At 41.3% G+C, this 25,920-nt stretch overlaps 1 protein-coding gene across 1 annotated transcript in view; it reads right to left on the bottom strand.

Annotated features, from left to right (window-relative positions):
• ptprn2 (protein tyrosine phosphatase receptor type N2) overlaps positions 1–25,920 on the bottom strand; it is a 127,880-nt gene that overhangs the window by 29,577 nt on the left and 72,383 nt on the right. The window contains exon 11 of the mRNA XM_086191534.1: positions 21,594–21,658. Within this exon, the coding sequence (XP_086047660.1) occupies positions 21,594–21,658 (65 nt within the window). The remainder of the gene's footprint in view (positions 1–21,593; positions 21,659–25,920) is intronic.

The following is a 25,920-nucleotide window of genomic DNA, read 5'->3' as shown; positions in this document are numbered from 1 at the left end:
AGTTGTTGGAGAGCTTGTTGAGAATGCAAATGATCTGAGTTGGTGTGATCCCCTCAGACGTAATCACAGAGAGACAGTAGAGCTCCTGGGGAAAAAAAAAAACCTTCAGCATATTTAATACCAGCAGACACAACAACGCTCGGTTCAAGACTGTTGCCTCCTACAGACCAACTGGTTCAAACCTGCTACAGTCTATTTCCAGTACTGACAACCCCAAGCTATTCCCTTTGAACACACACACACACACACACACACACACACACACACACACACACACACACACACACACACACACACACACACACACACACACACACGAGCGCGTGTCTAATCAAGTGAATCAAAAAAAATGTCGGCCTCCACCATCTGTGGCTACAGTTGTAAATATTAGAATAGATAAAATGGGAACAAACAGGCTAATAAAAGTGTCTGAAGGAGCTAATTGTATTGTGATGTTTGCAGGAAGAACGCCACAAAAAGAAGGAGCAAGAGGAAAAAAAAAGGAGCCACAGGGAAATGTGAGGTTTTGCCTTCGTAGGCCTTGAGAGATACTCTTTATACTCGTATTAATTTAATATAATCTAAACCTTCCTTTTAAAATAATCTGATTCAAATAGACTTCAAAACGTCATGGGAGTGAAAAAAAAATTCTGCCAGTTTTTATTTTTACTGAAATTAATGGTAATACATCTTTAAATAAAACCGAAATAAATCTGATTATTTTCATCACAAAAATGCAATAAAGATCATTTAATAGGATTTTAATATGATGTTATTGCAGACCTCCTGTCTGAGATTTAAGATCGGCATGTCAAATTTGTACGGAATAAAGATTTTTTTTTTTTAAATTTAGTATTTATCTACTTTAAATTCTGGTCGTCTTATCAGAATTGACTTGCAAAAGGAATTTTTATGAACCCCTTCTCAGTCCTATTCAACATTTAAATTCATGTCTCCAGTGAGTATATACATCCAGACTGATGGAGGTTATTACTCTGCCTCTGTAGTATAGACTTTCCCCCTCTGTTTCTCTCCTCTATTCATACTAGCTACCCCCGGTCTGTTGAATTAGCCAATCTGAGAGGAGACAAGGGGCAGATGGATTTCGGTGCTTTGGATTATTCAAATGTTAGAGGAAAGGTCAGGCAGAGAGGTGTTGTAGGGGCGGCTGGCTATCCATTCACCCACATCACAATACCTTTAAGACGTACAAGGGGGAAATCCTTTCAAACACACAACTGACAAAACTCACCAGGCCTAAATCAACATTCAAAAACAGAAAGAAAGAAAGAAATCAGGTACAATTGCAGATTTAACCCCGAAAAGAGGCGACGTTTAAAGCAGTTTCCTTGTCATAAAATGTGACTATGATAATAATTTTTTTTTAAAAAGATGTGCGAAATTTTTTTGCCTTGTTACCTTTTTAAATCGTGCAATTTTAAGATTTAGACACTCCCAGTGCTCTTGAATTTTGCAAGTGCAATCCATGTGGAAAACGTTTGGCTTTTTAAAGATTCAAGAACACTTGGTAAATGTAATTAATTTCAAAGAGAAGCAAACAAAACAATTCGGTTTTGCCAGACATATGACCATACACTCCAACATACATTTATATTTCTAGCCCGACAATAAACTTCATTCCTAATCTAAGTTAAATATAATACACTCGAAGATTAGAAGGAGAAAAAAAAAAACCCGGGAAACTGCTGCAATTTCAATGTGTGATAACAGCGTAAAATCTTTGGGTGAAACATAATTAAAATGGTCTAACAGATGCAAGCAGGGCGAGATGAGCAGTTTCATCCTGCCAGCTGCAGCTCCAACTCGTGAACCTGCACAGAAAGTTTGTCCCCTGCAGCCAGATGTGCTCCCAGCAAACACGTCAAGTTCCTCTTCATTCATCGCGGCGCACTCACAGATTCACTATATTCGCTGTCCAATTCTGGCCCAAATACACATCGATCTGCATCCCTTTGCATCAGAAAAGAAGATGCACGAAAACCTAAAAATACTCTGCACACAAATCAATTTTTCATGCACACTGGAGACGAAAACCAGCTCAAGACCGGACCTCCATTGCGCATTTTTACGCATTTGAACTTTGCACATTGCATATATCGCCACACAAAAAAAAGGACGCCAAAAAAGAGAGAAGATAATAATTACCTAAATCCATGTTTCGGGGCAGAGCGCACACCTCGCAGCGAACGGAGGAGCTTTCGTCTTGTATTCCAGAGAGCTTGTCTAACCACTGATGCCCGCCGCAGCTCCAAGGAGCGCCTGCTTGTGCGTCCCCGGCCGCCCACTCAGTCAGTCCGCTTCTCCCCCCAAAAAAAGTTCCCCTGCAAGGGTCTCATGCGTCCCCCAGCAGCGCCAACAAAAGACCGCGGCTTCAACACGAAGATGAAGAAAAAGAAGAGGAAAAAAACAGGGGGAGAGTCGGAGAGAATAAGAAAAGGAGAGAAGAATGTGGGATATGCCCGCCTGATTTTCCGAGCCTCGGAAGAATGTGCAGAAGCCCTACTAGTGAGTCCTTTCAGCGCCTCTGTGCCAATGAAAAGAGATGGGGAGGTGGTGGGGTTGGTTTTTTTTTTTTTTTTTTGCGATCATTTAGTTAAGGCTGAGCCCCTCCTTATATTCAGCAGCTCAGGAGTCCCCGTCCGTTGCACATGTCATATCCACTGGTTGCTATAGCGATGCCTCCACATGTTGTCGACAGTGAATGTTCAAGGAGCGATGCCTGGCTAATAGGCTTGCGGGCCGAGGGGCGATATGAATGGACATAGGGCTAGTCACTCATTTGTTGAGCTACTAGGGGTCTCTGTGTTTGGTGTGTGAATTGCTGTTTTCTCAGGCTCTCCTTTTCCTCTGCTCCCTCTCCCAGGGATTCAGTTATGTGAGCAGAATAAGGGAGATGGGGCAGTCTATTCTTCAAAGTAGGCTTTTTGCATTCAAAGCTGAAGTGAGCACTATAATAAGAGGCTGCTGCACAGTACAGTAGTTGTAAACTATATGAATGCTGCACAGGAGATTTGGTGCAGTCTGAAAATTGTGAATAAGTGGCTAAATCTTTTCTTTGCACCCCCCTGAAAGATGTGCTGGAATAAAGGGAGTGGACAAAAAAAAGGAGGGGAGGAAAATTGCAAGTTTAACAAGTTTTAAAGATAAAACTCACTAAAACGCTATCCTAATTAGCAATCAGTCTGAAAAAAAAGGGATCCAATGGAGAGCAACAGCTGCACTTAGCAGGGAGAGAGAGAGAAAGGAGGATTATGGAGAGTACAGGGAGAGAAAGGGAGAAAGAAAAAGAAAAGGGGCGGTGAAGAGAGGAGAACAGGGGTCCTGTCAAATGCAGATGACGAGTCTTGGGGAAGGTGGAGGTGGTGGTGGGGGGGACTGTGTGACGGGGGGGCTCTCCAGTTTATTTTTTCCATTCAGAGAGCACCCCCTCCTCTTCTCTATTGTCCCTCTGTGTGACAGCTGGAGTTGGCAATGTGAAGGGGAGAACAAAAACGAGCTCGCCGTCCAGCCTGGGTCCGCGGTGGCGTCGGACGCCATCCCACCTTCAAACAGGGAGCCAACCAGGCAGCTCGCGGGGAGAAAATCTCTAACAGGACTAACTGACTCAACACATTTTTGAAGCAGACGTTAAAAAAAACAACAACAACTTAAACGTTATGAACACTCACATGCCATTTTATTAGGTATTAAATTAATGAGGTATAATACAACAACCCAGCACTAAAACCTCCCTTCTTTAAGGGTTTTCATGTAGAGTTGGACTAAATATCAGGATTTACAACCACAGATGACCATCAAGCTAAATGAACTCCTCTCTGGAACCATCCCAGCAAGACCTGATCATTCTCAAACTCATAAAGGGAGGATTTACTACAGGGCTGTTGTATTATACCACATGCTTTTTACACAAGTGTATAATTGAATAGTGAATCAGGCTGCTCTCGTTACCTCTTCATATTTGTACGTACAAAAATTAATGTACTATAATTTGTATGTAAACCACGTTATTGTCATTGGGACATTTGCAGCCATTTTCTGGCAACAAAACTGGGTATTTTTAGCTTGACAAAAGGACATTTGCAGACGTTTTTCTGGCGACCAAACCTGATGTTTTTAGCCAGACATCCTGACATTTGCAGATGTTTTCCTGGCAACAAAACCAGATGTTTTTTAGCGAGACAACAAGACTTTTGCAGACAATTTTCTGGTGACAAAACAGGGTGGTTTTAGTGAGACATTGGTACATCTGTAGCCATTTTTCTAGGTGACAATTCCAGGTGTTTTTCCTAAAAGGATGGAACGTCATTTATAGCTTTTTTTTTTATTTTTATTTTTTTAAATAAATTGGAATTTCAAACCACACCAGCCAAGTTCTATTTGTGCCTATCCAGACTGCAGTATTACCATCTAGCTTAAATATTGTGTTCTCCTTGAGGTTACCACAGCTGAGCTTTCCAGGCGCGGTCTTATTGCTGGACATTCGCAGGATTATGCATGAAAAACTGTGCATGTTTCATGAAAACACATTGTGTGAGTGCATCTTACTGCTGCCACGCTGAGATTGTCCCAGGCTGTAAATTGTAATATCACATCAAAATATGCAGAACTTAATGTCTTTAAAAAAAAAGACCAGTAAACTCCCTGACAGAAAAGTGACACTTTTCAAGTCATGCTTTGTGCACTTGCTTAATTTTGTTATCAGCAATTATTCAAAACCCCAATTCTGTTTTTATTCTGCTTGCCAGAGGGCACAAAAATAGACCAGACCACCCATTCGACGGGTACATTTTTATCTTGCAGCATTTGGTTCAAGCACAATTCTTTCTGCAGTTCATGCGGTGGCACTAATTCAGGAAGGATACAAGAGTAATGCATGGTGGGAGATTTACCCTGAGAGCCAGGGACAGGCTTTATTACTGGAAAGAATCCATACACATCATATCTATCCTGTTCTCTGGTGAACTGGAAGAAAGCCCTGCTCACTTTTTTCATATATGACACCCTGGTCAGCCACCTGTCAGCCATATCTAAATCCACACTCATTCAGACGAGGATATTCCCCTGATACCAGAGTGGATGAAGTCAAAGAAGAAAACCAGACACTCTGTTCACCTGCTCTTTGAAGGAAAACCTGACTTTGGCACTTGTTTCCCTTCGCTTGAACTCCGCGCAAAGGGACACATTTTCACACATTTCTATCACAATGCACGGCGCTGTACGATTTCACAACTCGTGTCACATCTTCCAGCAAGGCCGGTGCTAATGGTTATCACACCAGGGACGTTTGATGTGCTTCGATTCACTCCCACCAAAAAAAAAAAAAAAAAACCAAACAAACAAACAAAAAAAACCACCAGCAGTCAAAATGGGGGAACAAGTCTGTCTTATGGTCACTAGCGATATTCGCTGTCACGCCTGTGTGTTCCGACGGTAAGTACTTCCTCGGGGTAACACATGTTCCAACAGTCACCTGCAAGGCTTATCTGTCCTCCTCTCATGAGCCGCTCTGGTGTTTGCCTCCATGACACCTTTCATATTTCTAATAAGAAAGGGAAAAAAAGAAAAGATGGAAAAGCGGCGAGCGTGTTTAAACAACGACAGAAGGAGGTATGCTGCACTTCCCCATGTCACTGGGTGGAAGGGATGATGAATGTTAAACAAATGTCAGGATCAAGTACCTGAGCCGGCAGTACGGACACGTGCATCGATGCTCATGCACGTTCAGAAAAGGGATCAGGAGACAATAACTTGCTTGGTTGTTTGCTTGCACCTGCAGGTTGCACATTTCTGAGTGTGTTAACAAGTATGCACGTGTGTGTGCAGACTGATTCACAGGAGGTTCTACTGATAAAATACATTCAATCCCTGTAGGGTTTATGGACACTGTCACCAGGACTCAGAGATTCTAATATATTTGAGCAAACACCATCCTGCAGAGGAAGGATGTTGCACTCTTGAGCCGGCAGTCCACATTCCAATCACACTCTAATGGTATCAGAGAGGAGCTAATGGCATTTACAGCTCTGCTCACTAAAGTGCTGCACAAGAAACCAACAGCTGCAATGTGTACCTGCAAACTTAACCAACATGTTACACCAAAAATAGTTGGGGATTCTGCTTGGCTCTTTGAAACAGGGTGCAATAAATTATTCATAATAATATCTGAGCAAGACTGATGCTGAGGCTCCATTTGGGGAAGGTGTTGGAGGCTTAGCTTCACACAGTAATGCAGATACAAATTTATGCAAAACGCGTGGATTTTTTTGTATCGCTACATCCATCAGCTGTTGTTGTACTATTGATGCTTTGAAAGATGCATGCTTATCTCTTACTATTTATTACCAAGCAACCCACCCAACATAGCTACAAACATTGATTTGAAGCTAAAGTTTGATTTTAAACTGTCTAAGTTTTATTGATTTAATGTCGCTATTTTTTCCCTGCAATTGGATTTGTGCCTTCTAGACATAAACACGACATGTATAGAGATAAAAACTAAAGGGTGACACTCTGCTCTTCCATCTTAACTCCCTCTTAAGTGTCACTTAAAACCTGACAGTGAGTTAAACGTCTTAAATGCCTTGTGTGTGTGTGTGTGTGTGTGTGTGTGTGTGTGTGTTTATGTTAGCAGGAGAGAGAGCAACAGTATTTCCTAATGGATGCTGTTCAAAGACACAAAAAGGTCCCATTTCTGGGTTTTACTTGAATTGTTTTGTCTCATGCTCATCACAAGCTCAGAGAGGAACCATTTAAAGCTTGTGTGTGTGTCAGTCACGTCATTCTGGTATTTTCAGATGAACTTGTTCAAATACACCTCTCTTTTTTTCTCACTCTCTCTCTCACTCTCTCTCTCTCTCGTGAATCCGAGCCAAGGCGATGCCCATGCCAAGTAGTTCAAAGCACCAAACATCAAGGTAAATGCTATGCCTGTCATCTTGACTATATTTAAAGCAGAGAGGCAACCCACACGTATGCACAACAATGTGCACTTCAAAAAGGAAAGTGTTGTGGCGTCATAGCCCGAGGTTGGAAATCATATCATATCTGTAAGATGTTGTTATCTACGAGGAAAACGGCGACGTAAAACATTCTTGTTTAAACGGTTTGACATGTGCAGTGCGTACTGTTATTTTTGATATTTGAAGCAATCAGCTAAACACAGTGACCTTCACTGTTGCTATGCATGTGAAGCTTTCTCTTTTTTTGAGAGACGCTTTTACATTCACCATTTTTGAAAGAACAGGTTTGTGATTTCAGTGTGAGGTCAACCGACAAAGGCTCTTGTTTCTAGGCAGTGTGTTGATTTTTCTTGGCTAGAAGCATGACTTGCTGGCAGATGTTATCGCCTCTTGTTAGCTAATTAAGCTAACAGGAGCTCCAATAGTGGCACTGTCTTCCAGAGGCATGAACCCAACAAAAGGAGTCTCAAACATGTACCATACGTTTAATGTTGATTTTCTACTGCACATACAGTTGCACGTCTCAGGAAAAAAGTTATCTGATGACCCATGAGGAAGACATGAAATGTTAAAAAAAAGGAACAGCATTAATTTTGGTGAAAGTGTGCATAACAATCGCGATAACAGACTTTGTCCTTGCCTGTCCAAATGCGTAGCTCAAATTTTTATAAGTACATTTAGTTTCTACGTAAGGTCCTAATTTACAAAATTTCCACATTAAAATGAAAAAAAATCTTTTGCAACTTATATATCTGCCTGAGTTGAGTAGGTTGCATTATCCCACATTTCTTACAACATTCAGAGAAATCCATTATAGCTCATTAAAAGTAATGCATGTTTACACCCTCATGCTGCTGCATTTTACTGCCACACAGAATATTGTATCATGATAGACAATCTAGTACAGATATATTTCTATACTGAAGAAGCATATGACCAGGATAATGGGTAAGATAATGCAACATTATTGAACACACACATCATAAAAGTAAGCCCTTTGTTTTTTGACCGCAGACAAAAACACAGAGCTACCCCATGATTGTGCAGAAGTTATCTCATGCTCGGGTCGAGCAACACAGCACGAAGAACAACTGTCTCAATTTCATTTTAAATACTTGATGTTATTTTATCTCTGAACATGATTTTTCCCTAATTCTGGTCAGAGATATTAGCAGTGTTACTTAAATATAAAGACAGCTTTCATGATCCCATGATGAGGTTGTTGTTATTGGTTCGCCAGGTGGTTCAATCCAGCTGATTTGTATTTTTTAAATCCCTTTTATTGGTAAAAGTTGTCAGCTATATTTTGTGAAGCTGATTAAGAAACCTTTTGTGTTTCTTTGCATAAACTGCAGCCTTAATTCCCATCTGGATTTAGTTGACGGTAAAGCTGCAGTTGCTAGTGTTAGCAATATGCCTGTCAAGGATAATGAAAAGCTAAAATCCATTATGTTAGCAAAAGGGTGCTAAAATCTGCAAACTGAAGCAAAATCAACTCAATATCACTGAGGATGTTTGAACTATGACGCAGATTAGCATTAATCAAGAAGAATTTTTCAAGAGCTAATTACAGTTTTTGATTGAGGACATCATGGTGAAGTCATTACACACCTAATAAAATAGCCATGTCCAGGTTGTGAAAACACAAACCAATCCACAAAGTAATTGAAGGAGATGCTTCATTCTATTTGTATAAAAAGATACAACTGTCTCTGAAAATCTCATCCAACACATCCACAGTCAAAACAGCAAGGAAAACATCAAGGTTTTAATTGTTTTGTTTGAATAGAATCCACACTACTTTTAGACTATTATGTTCTCAGCAGGCCTTATTTTATCTTGGGGAGAGATAAAACTGCAATTAATTTTGAAAGGGAGGAAAACAGTGAGACAATACATCAAGTCACACATGAGTGGTGGCAGGCAGGGATACGTGGGCTGCCGCAGAATAACAGAGGTAGTCAAAGGTAGCATTCATAATTGAAACCCCAGTCACAAGAGACTTGGTGGGCTGGGAAACTCTGATACTGAGACTGACAGTGAAGGGACAAAGAGAAGTGTTCAGCGGCGAGCACACAGTGACTTCGTGGGTTCAGAAGGATGTGTCCTCTCCACACCTAGGGCCACATCTGAAACACTGCTGCTCCAGCATAGTACAATGGTGCAGACTATTGATGTCTAAAGAGTTAATTTTCCATCAAAATCATCCATCCATCCATTTTCTACCGCTTATCCTGTTAAGGGTTGGGGGGGGGGGGGGGGGGGGCTGGAGCCTGTCCCAACAGCTTTCAGGCAAGAGGAGAGGTTCACCCTGGACAGGTCACCAGTCCATCACAGGGCCAACACATAGAGACAGACAACCATTCACTCTCACACTCACACCTACGGTCAATTTAGAGTATCAATCAGCCTCGTCCCCTCTTGATGTCTTTGGACTGTGGAGGAAGCTGGAGTACCAGAGAGAACCCACACAGGAACAGGGAGAACATGCAGACTCTACACAGAAAGACCATGTGCCCGAGCCGGGGCTCGAAACCAGAACCTCCTTGCTGTGAGGTAACAGTGCTGACCACTGCACCACCGTGCTGCCCTCAACAAAATCCCAAAATCAGAATAAGGCAAATACAAGTTCTTTTTTTTTTCTAGCGTTAAAATTTGAAAAGTTAAAGGTGGAAGTGCCCAGTTGCCCTTTCATTTCCTCAATTTTGTAATGAATTAAAAATGCCAACTCACAAATATCCATTTTCCTCTGTTGAGTACTAAAAGTTGGCACTGATTCGGAGTCCCTGGGCCACATGGCATGGAAGCCACTGACAAAGGAAAACATCCAATTTTGCACAACATGACAAAAGGAAAAATTCACAAGTGAAATATAAGAGGCAATCATTGAAATAAAAAGAGGTATGGCCTATATTTCCAGTGTAGTACTACAAATGTGAACTGATTTGGAGTCCCTAGGTCACATGACATTGAAGCTACTGAAAATAAAAATGCCAAATTTTGCATCGTATGGACAAAAAGCAACAATGAAAACTACAACAACAACAAAAAATCTCCTGAAACACGTGTCCTACATTTTCAGTGTTGTAGTACAAGCTGGTGATGATTTGGAATACTCAGGTCAAATGACATTGAAACTACTGAAAATGAAAATGCAACATTTTTCAATGTGGAAAAAAAAAAGCAATTTGCGCTATTTTTTATTCTTTCACCTAATAAAAGTGTCCTATGAAATGACCACAACCTCATCACATTATATGGCATGTTGGTAGCACGTAATTTGGTTTTAAAAGTTGCACTGCTTTTCAAAATGTTAACCTTAACAATGTGGTTTCCCAAACTTAATCCAGTGTTTATAGTGCGTAAATCAAACCGGGCCAGAATTATGTTTACAAATCCTTAAACATTGAATTGTCAGTGAATTTAATTTCTAGATCCTGCGGGCTAAGAACCAAGAACCATTTAATTCATGGTATGGGGGAGCCCAGCAAACAAGACCTTAACTTTGAGATAACCGTAGAGCTACCGTAGCATGTAGCCTTCGCTATGTAGTCAGTCCTTGTCGCCATGATGTTCGTGTTGCTGGGAAAGCAGAGCCATACAGTATACAGACTTCTACAGTAATGTAATGACATGGCACGAGCCCAGAAAAAGCATGTAGGTTCACGTTGGAAGGGGGATAAGAGACCCATCCATGCCAGAAACAGCAGCTTGCAAGTCATGAAAGCAGACACATCTTGAAAGCTCGAGCAAATAACAAACAAGCATCAAAGCGAAAAGCCAGTCACATGATGCTATTTGTCACTCGCAGCTGTGTCTCTATGGTCACATTTCCATTACTTTGCCTGCGTGAAAAATTCAATTTTGCCTAAGAGTATACAGCCACACGAACACAATTCTTATTCAAATTGGAGCGAAGAGAATAACTGAAGAGATTAGTACCTTTAGATTCTTCCAGTTTCGTCGACTAAATGAATCCGATTTCTGATCGGTGTTGATTCGCTTAATTGGAAAACCACTGCCATGTATGTGCGACTGTACCTGGGTGTTGCTAGACTTGCGACATATTGGGGCCACCTGCCCGAGCATATGCCTGGATGATCATCCACGGCTCGTGTAAGTGAAGATATGGATGTAGAACCACAGGAGGCAGCGCATGATAGGCTAAGGGTCATATCCCTGTAAATGCACACAGCCACGGGCTCATACATATTCTCATCTTCATGAGACATTTTCCCCTGTTATCACCATGACGACGCTGGCCCAGCGTGCGCCCTCAGGGAGAGGAGTGTGTGCTTGTGTAACCCCGGGGGTTACTTAGAGGGTAAATTGGCACATGCACTGACACCCCATACCCTCCAGACTGACTCGTACTTTGGAGGATGAGGGGTATTGTGGAGAGGCAAGCGGCCAGATCTGCTCCACAACGAACTCACTTGACAGGCACTGGCTGTGTCTGGACTGGAGGCAAGCACTCTGATTTCTCTCTTTAATTACTGCTAATCGGAGGAACTGCAGCCCATGCTAATGAAGCTGCACCAGTATGCTGAGGGAGAGTAAGGGGCCTCACACTGAAACACAATCCTTCGCACGAGCAGAGCTGACAAACGGCCTCAACCTCCCTCTGTGTGTGTGTGTGTCTGCCTCACAGCTCAAGCAGCTTTATAAGAGTAGTCTGCCCTCAAGCCAAACCATCAAGAAACCTCGGTGAATCCCTCCTGAGACCCCTGCCACAGCTGTACGACGGTATCAGCCGCCTGTTCGCCACTCACATCTCACTTCAAACCACAACCTCTGGCACAAACACAAAGTATGGCTGATCAGAAATTCTGAAGGCAGAATTAATTACGATCTACGTCAAGATTTTGAGAGCTCTGTAATGTAATAATACATTGATGGCTCATTATTGTAAATGCATATAATCAATCTAGCCTATTTTCACCCACAAACATAATTATACCGTGAGCCTTTTGTGAAGCTGTGATGATGTCTTTTCCCTCCCTCTTCAAAGTGAATAATGTAATGAACCGTGACTAACATGTGATTGCGTGTGTTCATGGACACGGCTTGCCAAGATCTTTTTTGCCTTTTGTTGTTTTCAACAATTAAATGCGATTCCTTCCAGTAGCTCTTGATGAAACCATGAAAGACATACATCCTATGAATTATTTCTCTAATTTCATTTGATCGATTATACTGACCAAAAGCATTTTCTGTGTTCATTGATTTGTGCATGTCCCAGACTAACCACTCATTAAAGGTTTAGAAACTAATAAATCAAGATCTCATATCACAGCTAATTGACATCGCATGTGATATGGTTTTAAGCTGAGTACATGTAGCCCTTATCTGTTCTTCATGTCTCCTTTATATCTGCATGTTGCAGGTTCCGTGTACTTGTGTCAGCTTCTGTTTATGAGCAGATAATCCTGTTTTTATACAGGTATCCACCTGCTCTGAGCTGGCTCTTTGCTGCATCTGTGTATTTGCTCTAAAAAAACAACAACAACACACCACTACCACAAGCATGTTTGTGAATGCAGATAGGTATGTTGGCAAGCGTGTACACACGGACATGAGTTTGATATGCGGCATGATGCTGCGGTATTTGATCTGCTAACTGCTTTTTACCTTCAAATATAAGGCACCTTTGCAATGACTGCAACTTACTGAAGTGGAAATAAGTTAGCATTGTCACAATTCCGGTTCCCTCGTCACAAAGGCAATGGGATAGGGGGAAACAGGATACGTTCGTTTTGTTCTACAACATAAAATACTCCTGTCTTGTAAATTTGGAAGCTTTTATGTGTCTTAAAAAGGCCAGTTGCTAACAAGTAGCTTAACAAGGTCACAGAGGGTTTCAAGGACATTAAATATCAACAGGGGGAAACACAGAGAGGAGGGAAGAAGCAGGAAGCCAGTTGTTGTGACGTCCACAGTGTAGTTCATTTATAGCCTAATGTTAGCTTTTTACGTCTAAAACTTTGATTTAAGGTTCAAAAATTGTAAATTTATTTTTCACGCTGAAAAAAACGTCTGCAATAATCCAAAATCGAATGTAAAATTCCCATTCGCTCTTGGTGGAGGGAACCCGTAGTGATGCTAACTTCTAGGATAGCAGCTTTTTTTAGGATGAAAGAACACACTACAGAAAACAGATCAATACATATTTTTTGTTTGCAGCTAAAGAAAAGTCTTTGTCAGTGTGCAGGGGCAATCAGAATCAGTGATTGATTTCTGTTTACATTCGGCTACCCAATCATTTTGCGATATAATCTTATTCCAATAACCCCCCCCCCCCCAAATATCATGTGGCTTCACTGTATCTGTTGTTTGAGAAGGTATAACCTATATAACCTAAATATATTAAAAATATATAGACCGAGGAGCTAAGAGTCCATCATAATCTAAAATATAAGTGGGAAACAAACCAGGAGTTGCTGCCCAGCCAGTATGGAGGATTCAGTTTAATACAATTCTTCAATATCATAAAAGGCAGACATTCATACACCTTCCCAAGTCAGGGTCATCATCTAAAAGACCATAACAGGTTATCAAGCAATTTAGTTAACCTTGCATTGCAGGAGGTAACTAGCAGCTACAGTTGAATTCACAATTAAAGTCAATTAAAGTCAATAAAATGATGATATGACAGTTGATTACATCTAATTTACTGAGAGCCAAGTGCTTCCACATTGCACGCTCACTGAGCAATGTTTAATCTACTGCTTTGCATCGACCACAAACTCAAAGTGCGCTACTTGCATCCAGATATTCTTAGACGTGCAATTAAAAATCAAACATGATATTGCTAAAATTAGATGATAATTGATTACAATTGACTTGGATTTACATACATTTTCGCTTTTCAACACAACTAACTGCATGCTGCTTCTACACCTACACCAAAAGAAGCATTAAATTGAATTTAGTCAAACAATGCAACTGCCCTAGTTTTGTTGTGATGTTAAAAAGATTACCACGGGCCACTGGTTAGCCTGCAGCAAGGACTTTTCCTGCTACTGTTGGTACTAAGGTGCCAGATGCGCTAGGCAAGTAGCTGCATGATAAATGGCAGAAGGTGAGAGCTCCGTGGCTGGGGCTGGGAGCGCCCTGCCCCTGCATCCCGCTGCCAGTCCCTTGGCATGCAGCTTTTCAGGCCAAATGGCAGCCACATCCCGCGTCAGTGCTGACATTTAAAACCTCTGCCATGCTACCCAGCTGTGGACGCCACAGGTCCCCCTTACCCCCACCCCGCACCCTCAGCTTCCCCCAGGTATCCCGTCCTCAACCCCACTGCTGCCACTGCCAGTCAACAATTAACATAAACAGTCAGAGCTTTTGTTCAGACAAGCATGGCAATGTGTTTAGAATGAAAGAGCAGGATGTGCATCACGAACGATGTCATAGCTTTACTCATTTGGTTGACTCTTCAAAGCGTGCATGAAGTATAATCCCAGCTATGGTAGGTTGAGGAGTCGTACTTGAAAGGAGAGCTACAGGCATGCAGGGACTAGAGTGATGAATTAATAAATTGGGTGTAGCCACACTGACTTGACAAACTTCTTAGTAAGAGGTTAAGTGTTAATAGCAGCAGTTACAACAGAATAACTGATCAGGAGGGTCACTTTCTTCTATCCAATCACAGGCGTTATGCTACAGGGGTGTTGCCTACTGCTGGCCTTAAGAAAGATGATCAGCAGCGCTTCTGCTTCATGCTATCTCCGCTCTTTTGTACAGTATATGATTTCCACAAATGTAGACATAGACGGAAGAACACAGTCCAGGGGTTTGATTCATATTATGTAATATTATATGAGTAATATTTTAAGAGAAAAACTGAAAATAATGAAAACAATATTGTTGTACAGTTATTATTTTCATTTGCTCTGGTTGGTAGTGTGTTTATGTGATTTTGTATGATTCCTCTATATTTCTAATAAGGCAACCTACCAGGGACTGCAAATGAAAATCTGTGTGCAAACCTTTCAGACTTACAGATGGACTCGAGTGCTCACTTTAATTAACACGCATTTTCCCCCCCTTAAATATAAAAAGTAATCTCTTGCCAAATAACGCAGGTTAAGCAGACAAATGTCATTCTATGATGAAATAAATAATCAAGTCTAGCTTGAATAGAAAACATGAAACCCTCAGTTTATGTCAAAAATCACTGACAGAAAAAGAATCAGAAAATAATAGTTTGAAAGCCTTGCACATCACACACTGATTCAAAACAAGGACGAGTTTTTATTTGTTATCGCCCTTTTTTCTTTTTTGCTTTAATTTGATCTTAACTCCTCCAAAGCCACCTTGGCCTTGAGGTTTTTTTTTTTTTTCCAAGAGTAGATGTGTGCATCCCCTCCCCCAAAACGGATCTTATTACATACCCAACAAAAGGCGTAAGATTTGCCCTTCAACAAGCTGAGTAAAAATACCACCGTCGACTCTACACAGTAAACGTACCTACAAGGCAGCAAAACATGAAAGAAGCGGAAAAGGTAAGAGAGTAAACACTTTACATTTTGACACTCATTAAAAACAGACAACTCTTACCCGGGGAGGGAGAGCACATGTCATGATATAGAGAGAGGCAAATACCAAACTGCATGGCACGGTATCAAAGGCATTTCTGCAGTCCAAAGGTCAGGTGATGGTAAAAGGTTGCCGAGAAACGGAGCTGCTGGACGGTCTTTCATCAGGGGGAGGCAGCTGGAGTCTCCAAAGAGGCAGTGTTACTCAGGGCTGCAGGCACAGTGGGGCTGCTCCAATATGACATTTCACATCCAGATCTGCCACAGTAATGGCATTTGAGCCACTTTTAAAACGGCCACATCGGCCGTCCTGCACTGTTGAAAATTTTATAGGCGGCAATTTTTTTTTTTATTGTTTGGGTTTATGACAGTGTCTGAAGGAGATTGGAGAGGTTGTCAATGTGGAAAAGTCAATTGAGGGCCAATGTGGAATTGATCGGCTGATATAAATACACACAATAGGAGCACATACACACACATGCGCTATTATAAACAGGATGGGGAGAACATATACCCCACAGCCAAGCCAACTCATTTCCCCTGAGGAGTTACATCTGAAGAGGTTCATGCTTAAATGAGACTAAGAGATACTGAAATTAATGTAAACATGTATTTTTCTCATCGAGTGATTCTTCAAAAAAAAAACAAAAAAAACACAGCTTGGACAAAAAAATACGTTTTGAAGTAAAGCATATGCCCATGCTGCTGCAAGATCAATTTGTACAAGTCTTATCACAGCCTGTGTGTCTGCTCTCTGCTGTGGAAATGGTCAGTGTGGTTTTGCTTTGAAGTCAATGCTGAAATTATTTGTCCCACTCGTTCAGAGGAATTGCATTTGCTGATGGTTGCATGTGGTATTTGTTATTACGTTGTGTATGCTACAATATTCAAGCTTTGTTAGATTAAAGGAAAGCAAATGCACAGATATTGCCTGAAACCATACGCATAATATACAAAAAGTAGAAATAAATATTCATTTGAAGAAGTCTTCCTCCCAAAACAACATGCAAATGTGTAAAGCCCCACTGATTGTGTTTTTTTTTTTTTTTGGTTGTGTTGCTCAAGTTTCTGTTTTGTTCTATCCTGACATCAAAATAAGATAAAGAAGATTAGATCAAAAAGTACTGAATGTTCACCTTTTAAACACCAGCATTTAAGAACGTTAACATTGAAATATCAAAAATACAGAGACGCACTGAGCAAAAACTTGACGGCCATCTCAATTACCACACTTGGTCTTGACAAGTATTCTGCTGCATGACGGAGGAAAACAGGCGTGCAACTCAGAAACTGAAGCTGGTTAACTGCACACATTTACCACACTGACGCTAATTATCATTAGCAAAGAGAAAAAAATAGAAAATTGGCAGCTGCTCAGCACTGACCGTCTCTTTCGCTGGCAGCAGGTTGTTTATGCTGTCATAAATGAAACTGAATTCTGTGGTTAAAAAGGGACAAATTGGAGTGAACCCCAACAGGCTAGCACTTCTTGTTTCACACTCCAGAATCAATAGGGGGCAGCATATTCCCAGAGACTTGAGTATCCACCCTTATAGTGAGATGAAAGGAAATGCTAATTCTTTTAGCATCACGAGGGTGAAAGTCTCCATTTGCCGGTCAACTTACATTCCAACCCTTCCCTTTAGTTGGTAACTTAAACAGCTGCCGAACTGAATTCTTCGATTATTGAATGTCTACTTTTATTTCCCCCATTGTCTCTGAGGGATGAGTTTTGTACAGTGATAAGAGTAGTACTGGCACAGCCCCCTGGCAGAGCCATGGATGTAGTCGTGCTTCCATCAATATATTTTGATGCTCATATCACAGAATTACTGACGCCAAAAAGGTTTTTTTTTTTACACTTGCTGGAGGTGATTATTTCCTTTTTTTTTTTTTTTTACAAAAACAGTTAATGTGCAAAATGACAGATGGACATCAGTTTGTTTTTTGTTTTTTTTCCAAAAAGCTCTAGCAGAGCAAATCTCCTGTGACAGACCAAAGGTTTTCTCTGTCTGCATCGACCCTGACACTCCTAAACATAGCCCTTGTCCCTGGCCAGCACGCAGCATGACCAGTGTGTAACGTAACCTGTTTATTTGCTCGAAACCCGTTGATTAAACGCACCTGGCTTGCATTTCCTTTTCTTTTCTTTTTGACATTTCCTTGATGCTACAGTGGGACAAAGAGGTACGAAGAGACAGCACCACCCTTTGATATGTTGGTTGCAGAGGATAAAATCATCCACTTACAAAAAGTTCTTTCAACTTGATGGCAGGCAAAAACCGAACATGTCTTTTGTTGAATTACAAAAAAAACAAACAAAAAACAAATAAGTAAAAAAAAAAAAAAAAAAAAAAAAAAAGAATGATTCTAAACTTGCTCAACTAGAAAATGTGTGGACCAGCTGGTATTTGGATCAATACAGCTGTTATTCCAAGATGATGGATGAGTTTTTTTCTGGGACAAACATTGTTCTTTTGCCAAATTGTTTTCTTATGTACATGCTGTGTTCAAGTGCAAAATATGTCGTGTAAATGACTACATTGTATTTTGTTCTGGGGCCTTCAGAAGATTTTCAAATGGATGCGACCTTGCAGTAATTATGGTGCGGGATATTGGAACGAAATCCTTCAAATCCATCGTGAGGGGTCATCATTACATGTGACCTTTCTCTGAGATGAGTTCGGCCTCTTCACTTGGCTCTCTGATTAGAGATATCATGTGGGATTTTGTCCATCACAAGACGATAGCGTTCTCTTACCAACACTTCCTCCAATTTGACGCATGGCAGGATTATTATAAAATGATGTTTGTTTTAAGAAGAATTCACATGCCAGACATCAGCAGGCAAAAAGCAGGAGAAATTTACAATGAACACATCATTTATATCGAAAGATCGTTAAGGACGGACACAACAACCTCACCGATCTCAATGATTCCAACATCAGCTGAACATTTCTGAATTCATAAATACAAGCACCACACCCATATTAAGCACAGAGAATCCCCTCCTGCCATATATGATTTACATTTACTGGCTGAATTATCAGTCGACATGCAGCTCAGGGAATTCTGTGCTTAATGAGTGGCTCTTCACATAAGCAGTTTGCCAGAGTTATCCTGAATATGAGACCGCTGTCAAAATGTCAATGAATCTCAATTTAACCACCAAGTTACTCCCACAGGGACCAGCTCACACAAGCGGACCGAACAGGGTGACGCAGATGCTGAATCTGAAAATATAGATATGACGACAACAGAAGCAAGGAAACGTTCATTTCACTCACAGTTGTGCTGCTTCAAAAGGTATAAACGGTTAAGCTGAGTGCCATTTTTGATTCGACAGTCATGACTGTGGTGGACTGGTAATATTCTTTCAGTTTCTGTTTACTACAGAGCCCAAGAAGGGCCATGGAGCGAGAAAAACGCATAACTTTTTCCTAAATTTAAGTTAATTTGAGGCTGCAAGATACAACTTGTTCTAAAACGTAGAATGGCTACATAGAGGGAACAAGTTATACCTTGTGGCCTCAAAAAAAGTTCCTTTTACTGCAATTTGTTTTCCTCTCTCTGTGGCCAAGGCAGCTTACAACTACTTCACATTTAGGCTACAGGAAAGCCTCCCGAAGAAGTTTTTAACTTCAATAAATAAATATGACTTCACAAGTATGAAGTCTTAGTGAAAGGCCAACATTTAAATATGGATATACAGTAGTCTGTAGGTTTTTCATACAGTATAAAGATTTCAGAGGATTTCTTGAGGTTGTAAAGGAAGATTTATACCCTCATTTCGCCTTTCCATGCTCCCCAGGCATACTGTCTATGGCTCCCAGCAAATGCTACCCTTTAGTCTGCCTCGTCTCCAGCGTGGGGGACGACTCCACAATCCCCTTTTCTGCATGGAGGAAGCAGAGTTGGGACGGGGGGGTTGGGGGGGGGGTGCTTTGTAGCTAGCGTGTACTATGGTCAGCCAGGCCTTAGTTCCCACACTTGAATACTGTAAGTAGAGTCTGATATGAATATATTTTGTGTTGTATTGGTTTCAGCGTGTTTATGAAGACAGTGGAGCCAGTAAATCTACATCTGGCTGTGTATTTCTTTACACAGACATTCACACATTAAGACTTTTACTGGCAGAAGACCTCCACTGGCTGTTCGCGTCTTCATGAGAATGTAGGCCGCACTTGGAAATGGGCTGTTAATTACCATCACACTCAGAAAACACACTGCTTATACCCCCCCCCCCTATATTATTCAAGAAAAACATTTTTTTTGTTGCCTATTCTCTTTGGGTAAGCCAACTTCCTGGTGATCAACAATGGAGTAGATACTGCTGCATTTATTGATTGATGTCTCCTTCACCCCGCTTTGACATTTGCTTATCCTCGTTCGCATCAACCACTATTGACGTCCTCTCTATCTGGGCATCTTCTTAAGCTGTTTTGTCATTTGTCACCTCTTAAATAAAAATGGAAGAAGGGGGAGTTGTCAGTGATAAGACTTAATGATACCAAAACCAGTGATGGTTTTATTTGAGCGTGGGGAGAGTATTGCACTAAAGCGTAGTGCTGTGCTTTACTTAATTTCTCACTTTATACCTCTTCTGGATTCACTGAGCAATTACCCAGCGTAATTCTATTTTAGCCACTAATAAGCAGGGTAAAGACGACCCATTCTGCAACCTCTAGCATGCAGTCACTTGTAACTGTGGTCAATTTACAGCAAATCTACTGAAAGCAGGCTTTTGGTTTAACACCTTTTAAACTAATGTATTTGAAGAGCCCACTCCACAGGCTCTCCTGTTAAAAGCTACTATTTTCCCCAACTTATCTTCAACTCTCCACTTCTTGGAAACAAACAGAGATCAACACATCTACATAAAGCTGTTGCTAATAAATGTTCTCGGAGAGTTTTCAGGGCACATACTTTGCCAACTTTTTTGTTGTTGTTATTTGGGGGGGTAAAAGCTTCGCTTCCTTAACATACATTTCTACAAACACAGTCTGGCGCAGATTTTCTCCCCATGAGGTGGAAGACAGATTCTCTACTTCCTCCCTCCCTCTTTCTATCCATCCCTCCCTCACCCTCTCTCCTGCAGAGGGGCTATTATTGCAGCTAATTATCTACAAATAGGCCCAATATGACAAACACAGCCCTGTACCAGTGCTGGCTAAGCACAGGAATCAGCCTGAGTGGGAATAAAGGAATGAAAAGGAAGCAAAGAGTAGCAGACAAAGAAGAAGAAGAAGACAAAAGTCACAGAGGAAGAAAGGGGGGGGGGGATCAGAGATAATTGAGAAAAATGTGATAAAGACACAATGTGGAGTAAGATGAGAGAAAATGTGGTGATAAAAATGATATAAAAGGGAGGCAGATGGGCAAAGAAAGGCAGTGACACCAAAAGCGAGACAGCATACACGGAAAATGATCTTGTCTATACAGTGTGTGACGGTTGTTGCCAATAGCAACTGTCCTACGATGCACAGGCAACATCCATTTAGCTCCCAGCATGCCTCATGATCAGGGCAGCTCAGGGGTCTAAGGCTGTCTGTCTCATTTCCGTAGAGAAACTCATTTACTAGGCAAGCATGGAGGGCTATGACGCATCAATGGGTGCTTGATTAGATCCTTACCTCTGACACATATGAATATTTATCAGTGTTGAATGAATACACATTTACTTTCCTTTCATCTGGGTCCTCCTGAGTGCCCTCCTGTTCTCCTCTTAATTTTTTCCAATGAATATGTCACAGGAGCATCAGGGCTCCCTGCAAAGTGACAGCACTCCAGATAATCTGATTATTGTTACCCTACACTGATGATCAGCACTCAAGTTTTTGTTTTTTTTTCTTTAAAAAAAGCCCCAGGTTTTGTCTTGTTATGTTTCATTTGCAATGGTGACAACAGCTCTTGGAGATCTAAAGGAAATGAGTACGGGGTTTGGCAATCGAAGCGAAACACTTTAAGGATGTGTGTTTGGGATTGATTGCAAGCTGCAGGTGTGATGCTAAGACAAGCTGAAAATCACTGTCCCATGAGCACAAACACACACATAATCACATAGGTATTTTTAACTTACATCGCTAACCCCGGCCTCCACTATCTTCAGGCCTGTCTCCTTCTCCAGCTGCTGCTTCTGTTGGACTGCACGGGAGACAAAAGCAGAGGAGGTGTTGAGTACAGTATGAGCAGAGGATGACAAGGTAGCAGATTTTTCAGTTCCTGAGGCAGAACAAGTGGACAGTGAGAGTGAGAATGATGCGATGGATGTAACAGGATTGTGAGTCAGATGTCAAACTGGTCACACAGAATGACTGTGGTGAGGAAGGCTGGTAGTGTGTGGTTATAGCAGGCCTACAATAGCAGTAAAGTTAATATCGCTTCAAAATGCTTTCTTCACTCCGCCAACAGCAACTCTGTTTATTTTCTTTTATTTACTTTGTGATAAAAGGGATCCATGTTGCATCATGACTGAATGTAAGACTTTGGTTAATTCATTCACTGACAGCATGTGAGATGTCGTGCATATTAATAATATAAGATAACCAGACTTTTTTTTGTTTTTAGCTTATGTAACATCGCTATCACCACCACAAGACTTAAACTACCATCAGAATCTCATAGGAGACAGCACAAGCAACATATGCTACCCAATTATTAAAGCCAAAATCTATTGCTCTAATTTTAGCTGAGGTACATGTCATGGTGACAGAGTCTATGCACTCTCTTCATGGACCCAAACGCCAAAATTTTGGACAATCTGTATCCAGAAAAAAAAAAGAAGAAGAAAAAGGGAAGAAGAAGTAGCATATGATCACATTTGGAGCAAGTCGATTTCGAAAGACTCCTCTAGATCTGGACGCTCACAAGACACACGGAGATATCAAAGCCAGAACTCCATAAGTGCATCAAAGCAGCTTCCATGTAGCAAAGCTAAGAAGCTAAACATCAGAGCAGGAAAAATACAGAAAACAGTCCTTGATATGAAAGCTCTGCTGGTACTTCGGGGGGAAATTTTCTGTAAAGGCCAATCTGGAAGGAGCTTAATGGAGAAAAAATTTCAAGAAATGTCTCAGTATTGAAGAAAGGAGGTTATACTGTGGGTGATGGTTGCAGTGTCAAAGAAAGGGGGGAAAAAAACAGCATACATGGGCAATGATGCTTTCATAGCAACCCATGGACACAGTTTGGTGGTGTTGGGACACAACAAATTAGATCACTTGCAAAAAACAATGCAGACAGAAGACAGAAAATGATTGAATTTGAGAAATCACATTTGAGAAACAAAGTTATTTAATTTCTGCAAGGCACAACAGCTGGTAGCAAGCCTTGGCTGGGGTGAGCACCGGAATGAAATTCATGTCTGAACTTTGTGATAGTTTATGATGATGTGGACTGGTCTGCGTGGTGGACTGCGTCCAAATTGAACATAGAAGTTGCACGCTCCACAGAACCAGAGACCCAAAACATATATAACATGTACCTGCCTGGTTCAGTGTCGTGAAGAGGTCCCACATGTTGGACAACGTTGTTAGCGGGGCAGTCAGGGCTAGTTTCAACATTGCCTGCCATCTTAGCATCTTAGCATCAGAAACATAGATTATGCTTATGGGAAACTTTCAGGCACTTATGAGAGCAGTATCCTGCAAGATTAATAGAATCATCAGGCTTAATTGAAAAGTTGTTAAAAACCTGTTTTATAGTTTGAAAGATTGTGTGAAAGCGTGAAGTGTCTCAGCCGTAAAGATAAGCAAATATTTTTAAATGGTGTTCTACATTCATAGAGAAAGCAAAGACAACGTGCTGTGTCTTTCGATCAAAAGTCACATTCACTCTCTGCTCAATTCACCCTGCTGGCTTTGGTGCGAACATGGCAAACAGGCTGTTTTGATTATGGTGCAGTGAGGAATGATTGTCCATTGTGGTGGGCATACAAAAACGGCAGAGGTACAGTCTGTTCTGTTGGAAATGAACGAAGAGCTCTAGGTAGAGCAATTTGCATCTACCCACACACAGTAATGACACAAAACTTAAATCATTTCCTTTTAAGATGTTCCAGTCTCGACCTAAGCTGGGAGCAGACCAAGTGACAGATGCTGCTAACATTGTTAAAAATAAAAGTGAAATAAAGTTTACCGAGGAAAATTCATTGTTATCCTGTCACACGTTGAGTCGGACCTACCGACGATTACCGGAAAGCAGATAAAGTGCTTGTAGATTCACACGCGCACAATAATTTAAGCTCTGGTCTTTGTTCTCTCAGTAATTAATACACCACCGAGTTTGATCCTCAAATCTATTGATCTAATCAAATATGGCGTGCTATTTTCCAGAGCTTTGTTCAAGAAAGATATTCTCATGCAAATCAAACCAAAGTGAGGCAGTGTTAAATATCCATCGTCCAAGATCACAGACTTTTAGCGCTTAAAACCCACTTTGAAGGAAACATTTATATTGAAAAACAAAATCAAAGGGGCCTTAATAGATTATGCCAAATTATAAAGCGAAAGGAAAAATGGAGGATAATTTTAATTGAGTTTGTTAGCATGTGAATATGATTGGTGGGGGGGAGGGGAGGGGAGGAAAAAAAAGTGGGAGTTAAAGAGAGAGAGCAGGTCCTTTAAATCCCATTTCCCCAGATGAAGGCTATGCAAATGACCCTGAAGAGATGAACCCCACCTCACACTCCAAATTCGGCAAGGGCCTGTTTAATTAGTATTTTAATCTATCCCAGTGATTCCACTCAGTCCACAATGTATGCAGCATTCCATCTAATTAAGCATGCTCCTTTTAGGATAATCATCCATCTCTCTCTTCCTCGCTCCCCTTTTCTCTTTCTGGTTATTAAGGGAACATTGATCATCTTATCATCTCATCAATGTGGCAGCGAAGGGGACATCTTATATTTTAGGTGTCAGCCAGGGGTTTCTGACAGATGGCTAAAAGGAGGAAGCGGGAAAAAGGTCAAACATACATTCAAAGTCTGTTCTACAGCTAAATTAGAATGCCACACAAGTCAAGTATGAAGAAAAAGAAAATATTCTTCCATTAGTGAAAGAGAGTGCCTTCAACTGACATGTCTCCAAGATGAAACTCATTTTAATTTCATGTTGCCACCCCTGTGTTGAGTCAGACATATTGCCTGTCCATAGATAGCTACAGTACCTGCTCGGTCCTGGTGCTATTTAGGAGGGGGGTAATGAGCAATGTAATTGGGCCCAGCTGGGCGAGGGCGTAGGTGGTGGTGGTGGGGAATGAAGATGCTAAAAGGTCACACAACGTTTTGGTCCTAATGAGGACCCCTCTGGGGTCGCAACACATCATGAGTCAAACTATGAAAGATTAGCCTGGAATCACCGTAGACGCGTTCACGTCATTGCCACTGCAGCTCAGGGTTTGACAGACAAGCTGACATTATGGTGAAACCAAAGAAGCCTGAAGGTCAGTATTTACTTGTGAATCAAAACGGAGGACTCTTCAATCAGCCTGAGGGAATGGACAGTCCCACAACAGCCACTTTAAATGTAAATATAACGTGGCGAGCTCATTAGCTGGCAACTGGTTGGATCCGGGCTGCAGCAAGAATCAAGCAAATGGATTTTAGTTCTGTCATCGACTGTACAGACAGCCCACAGCATCTCCTTTTAGTCACCCCTTATATTAACCTCCCACTGGAGCTTACTCTCTTTCTCTTTTGCACGCACGCACGCACGCATGCATGCACACACACACGCACACACACACATACACACACACACACACACACACACACACACACATTTTTAAGCTTCAAATTAGCACCCAAATACTCCTGACAGACTGTGGAAAAGAGATGTCAGGTCTCATTTCAGAGGGACTCCTCCAGCCATTTTAATAGGCATTGTCTGAGTCTATCTAGTCTGATCTCTAATATCGAGATCTGATCCCTGCTGCTCATTTGATCTTTTCAGTTTCCGAGTCACACTGAGCCAAATCATCTGATGTTCAGCCATTGAAAAAGCAAAGGTTTCTCATTTGTGTTACGATGTGCTCCTTTATCTGCTTTTTACTTTTATGGGAGAAACAGAAATTGATACGGTGGAAATAAAGTCAATAAAGGTATGACGCTTGACACGGAATCAGCTGGACCTAAACTGCTTTTATTTAAACCTTTTATCTTGTCTGTGTGGTGTTTTTCATATGCTATATGACGGATCAGGGGCTGAATTAGCAGTCGGCGCCATGGCTGAGCCTTTCTGCTTTGAAACTGTAGTGAACCTAAAAGACAGATTCAGACAATAAAGGTTTCACACATCACACATCTAAGGCACCAATCCTGTCAGATGGAGGGGTGGTGATCTCCGTATCATTGCTGTGCTACTGCAATACCGTGGTTTAGCAAGTTAGTTTCACTGTTTTCAAACTGA

This window comes from Aulostomus chinensis, chromosome 21, assembly GCF_037954235.1.
Source record: "Aulostomus chinensis isolate RoL2024-O1b breed Wild chromosome 21, RoL_Achi_v1.0, whole genome shotgun sequence".
NCBI classification, from domain to species: Eukaryota; Metazoa; Chordata; class Actinopteri; order Syngnathiformes; family Aulostomidae; genus Aulostomus; species Aulostomus chinensis.
This window is presented reverse-complemented; position numbering and strand designations above follow the sequence as displayed.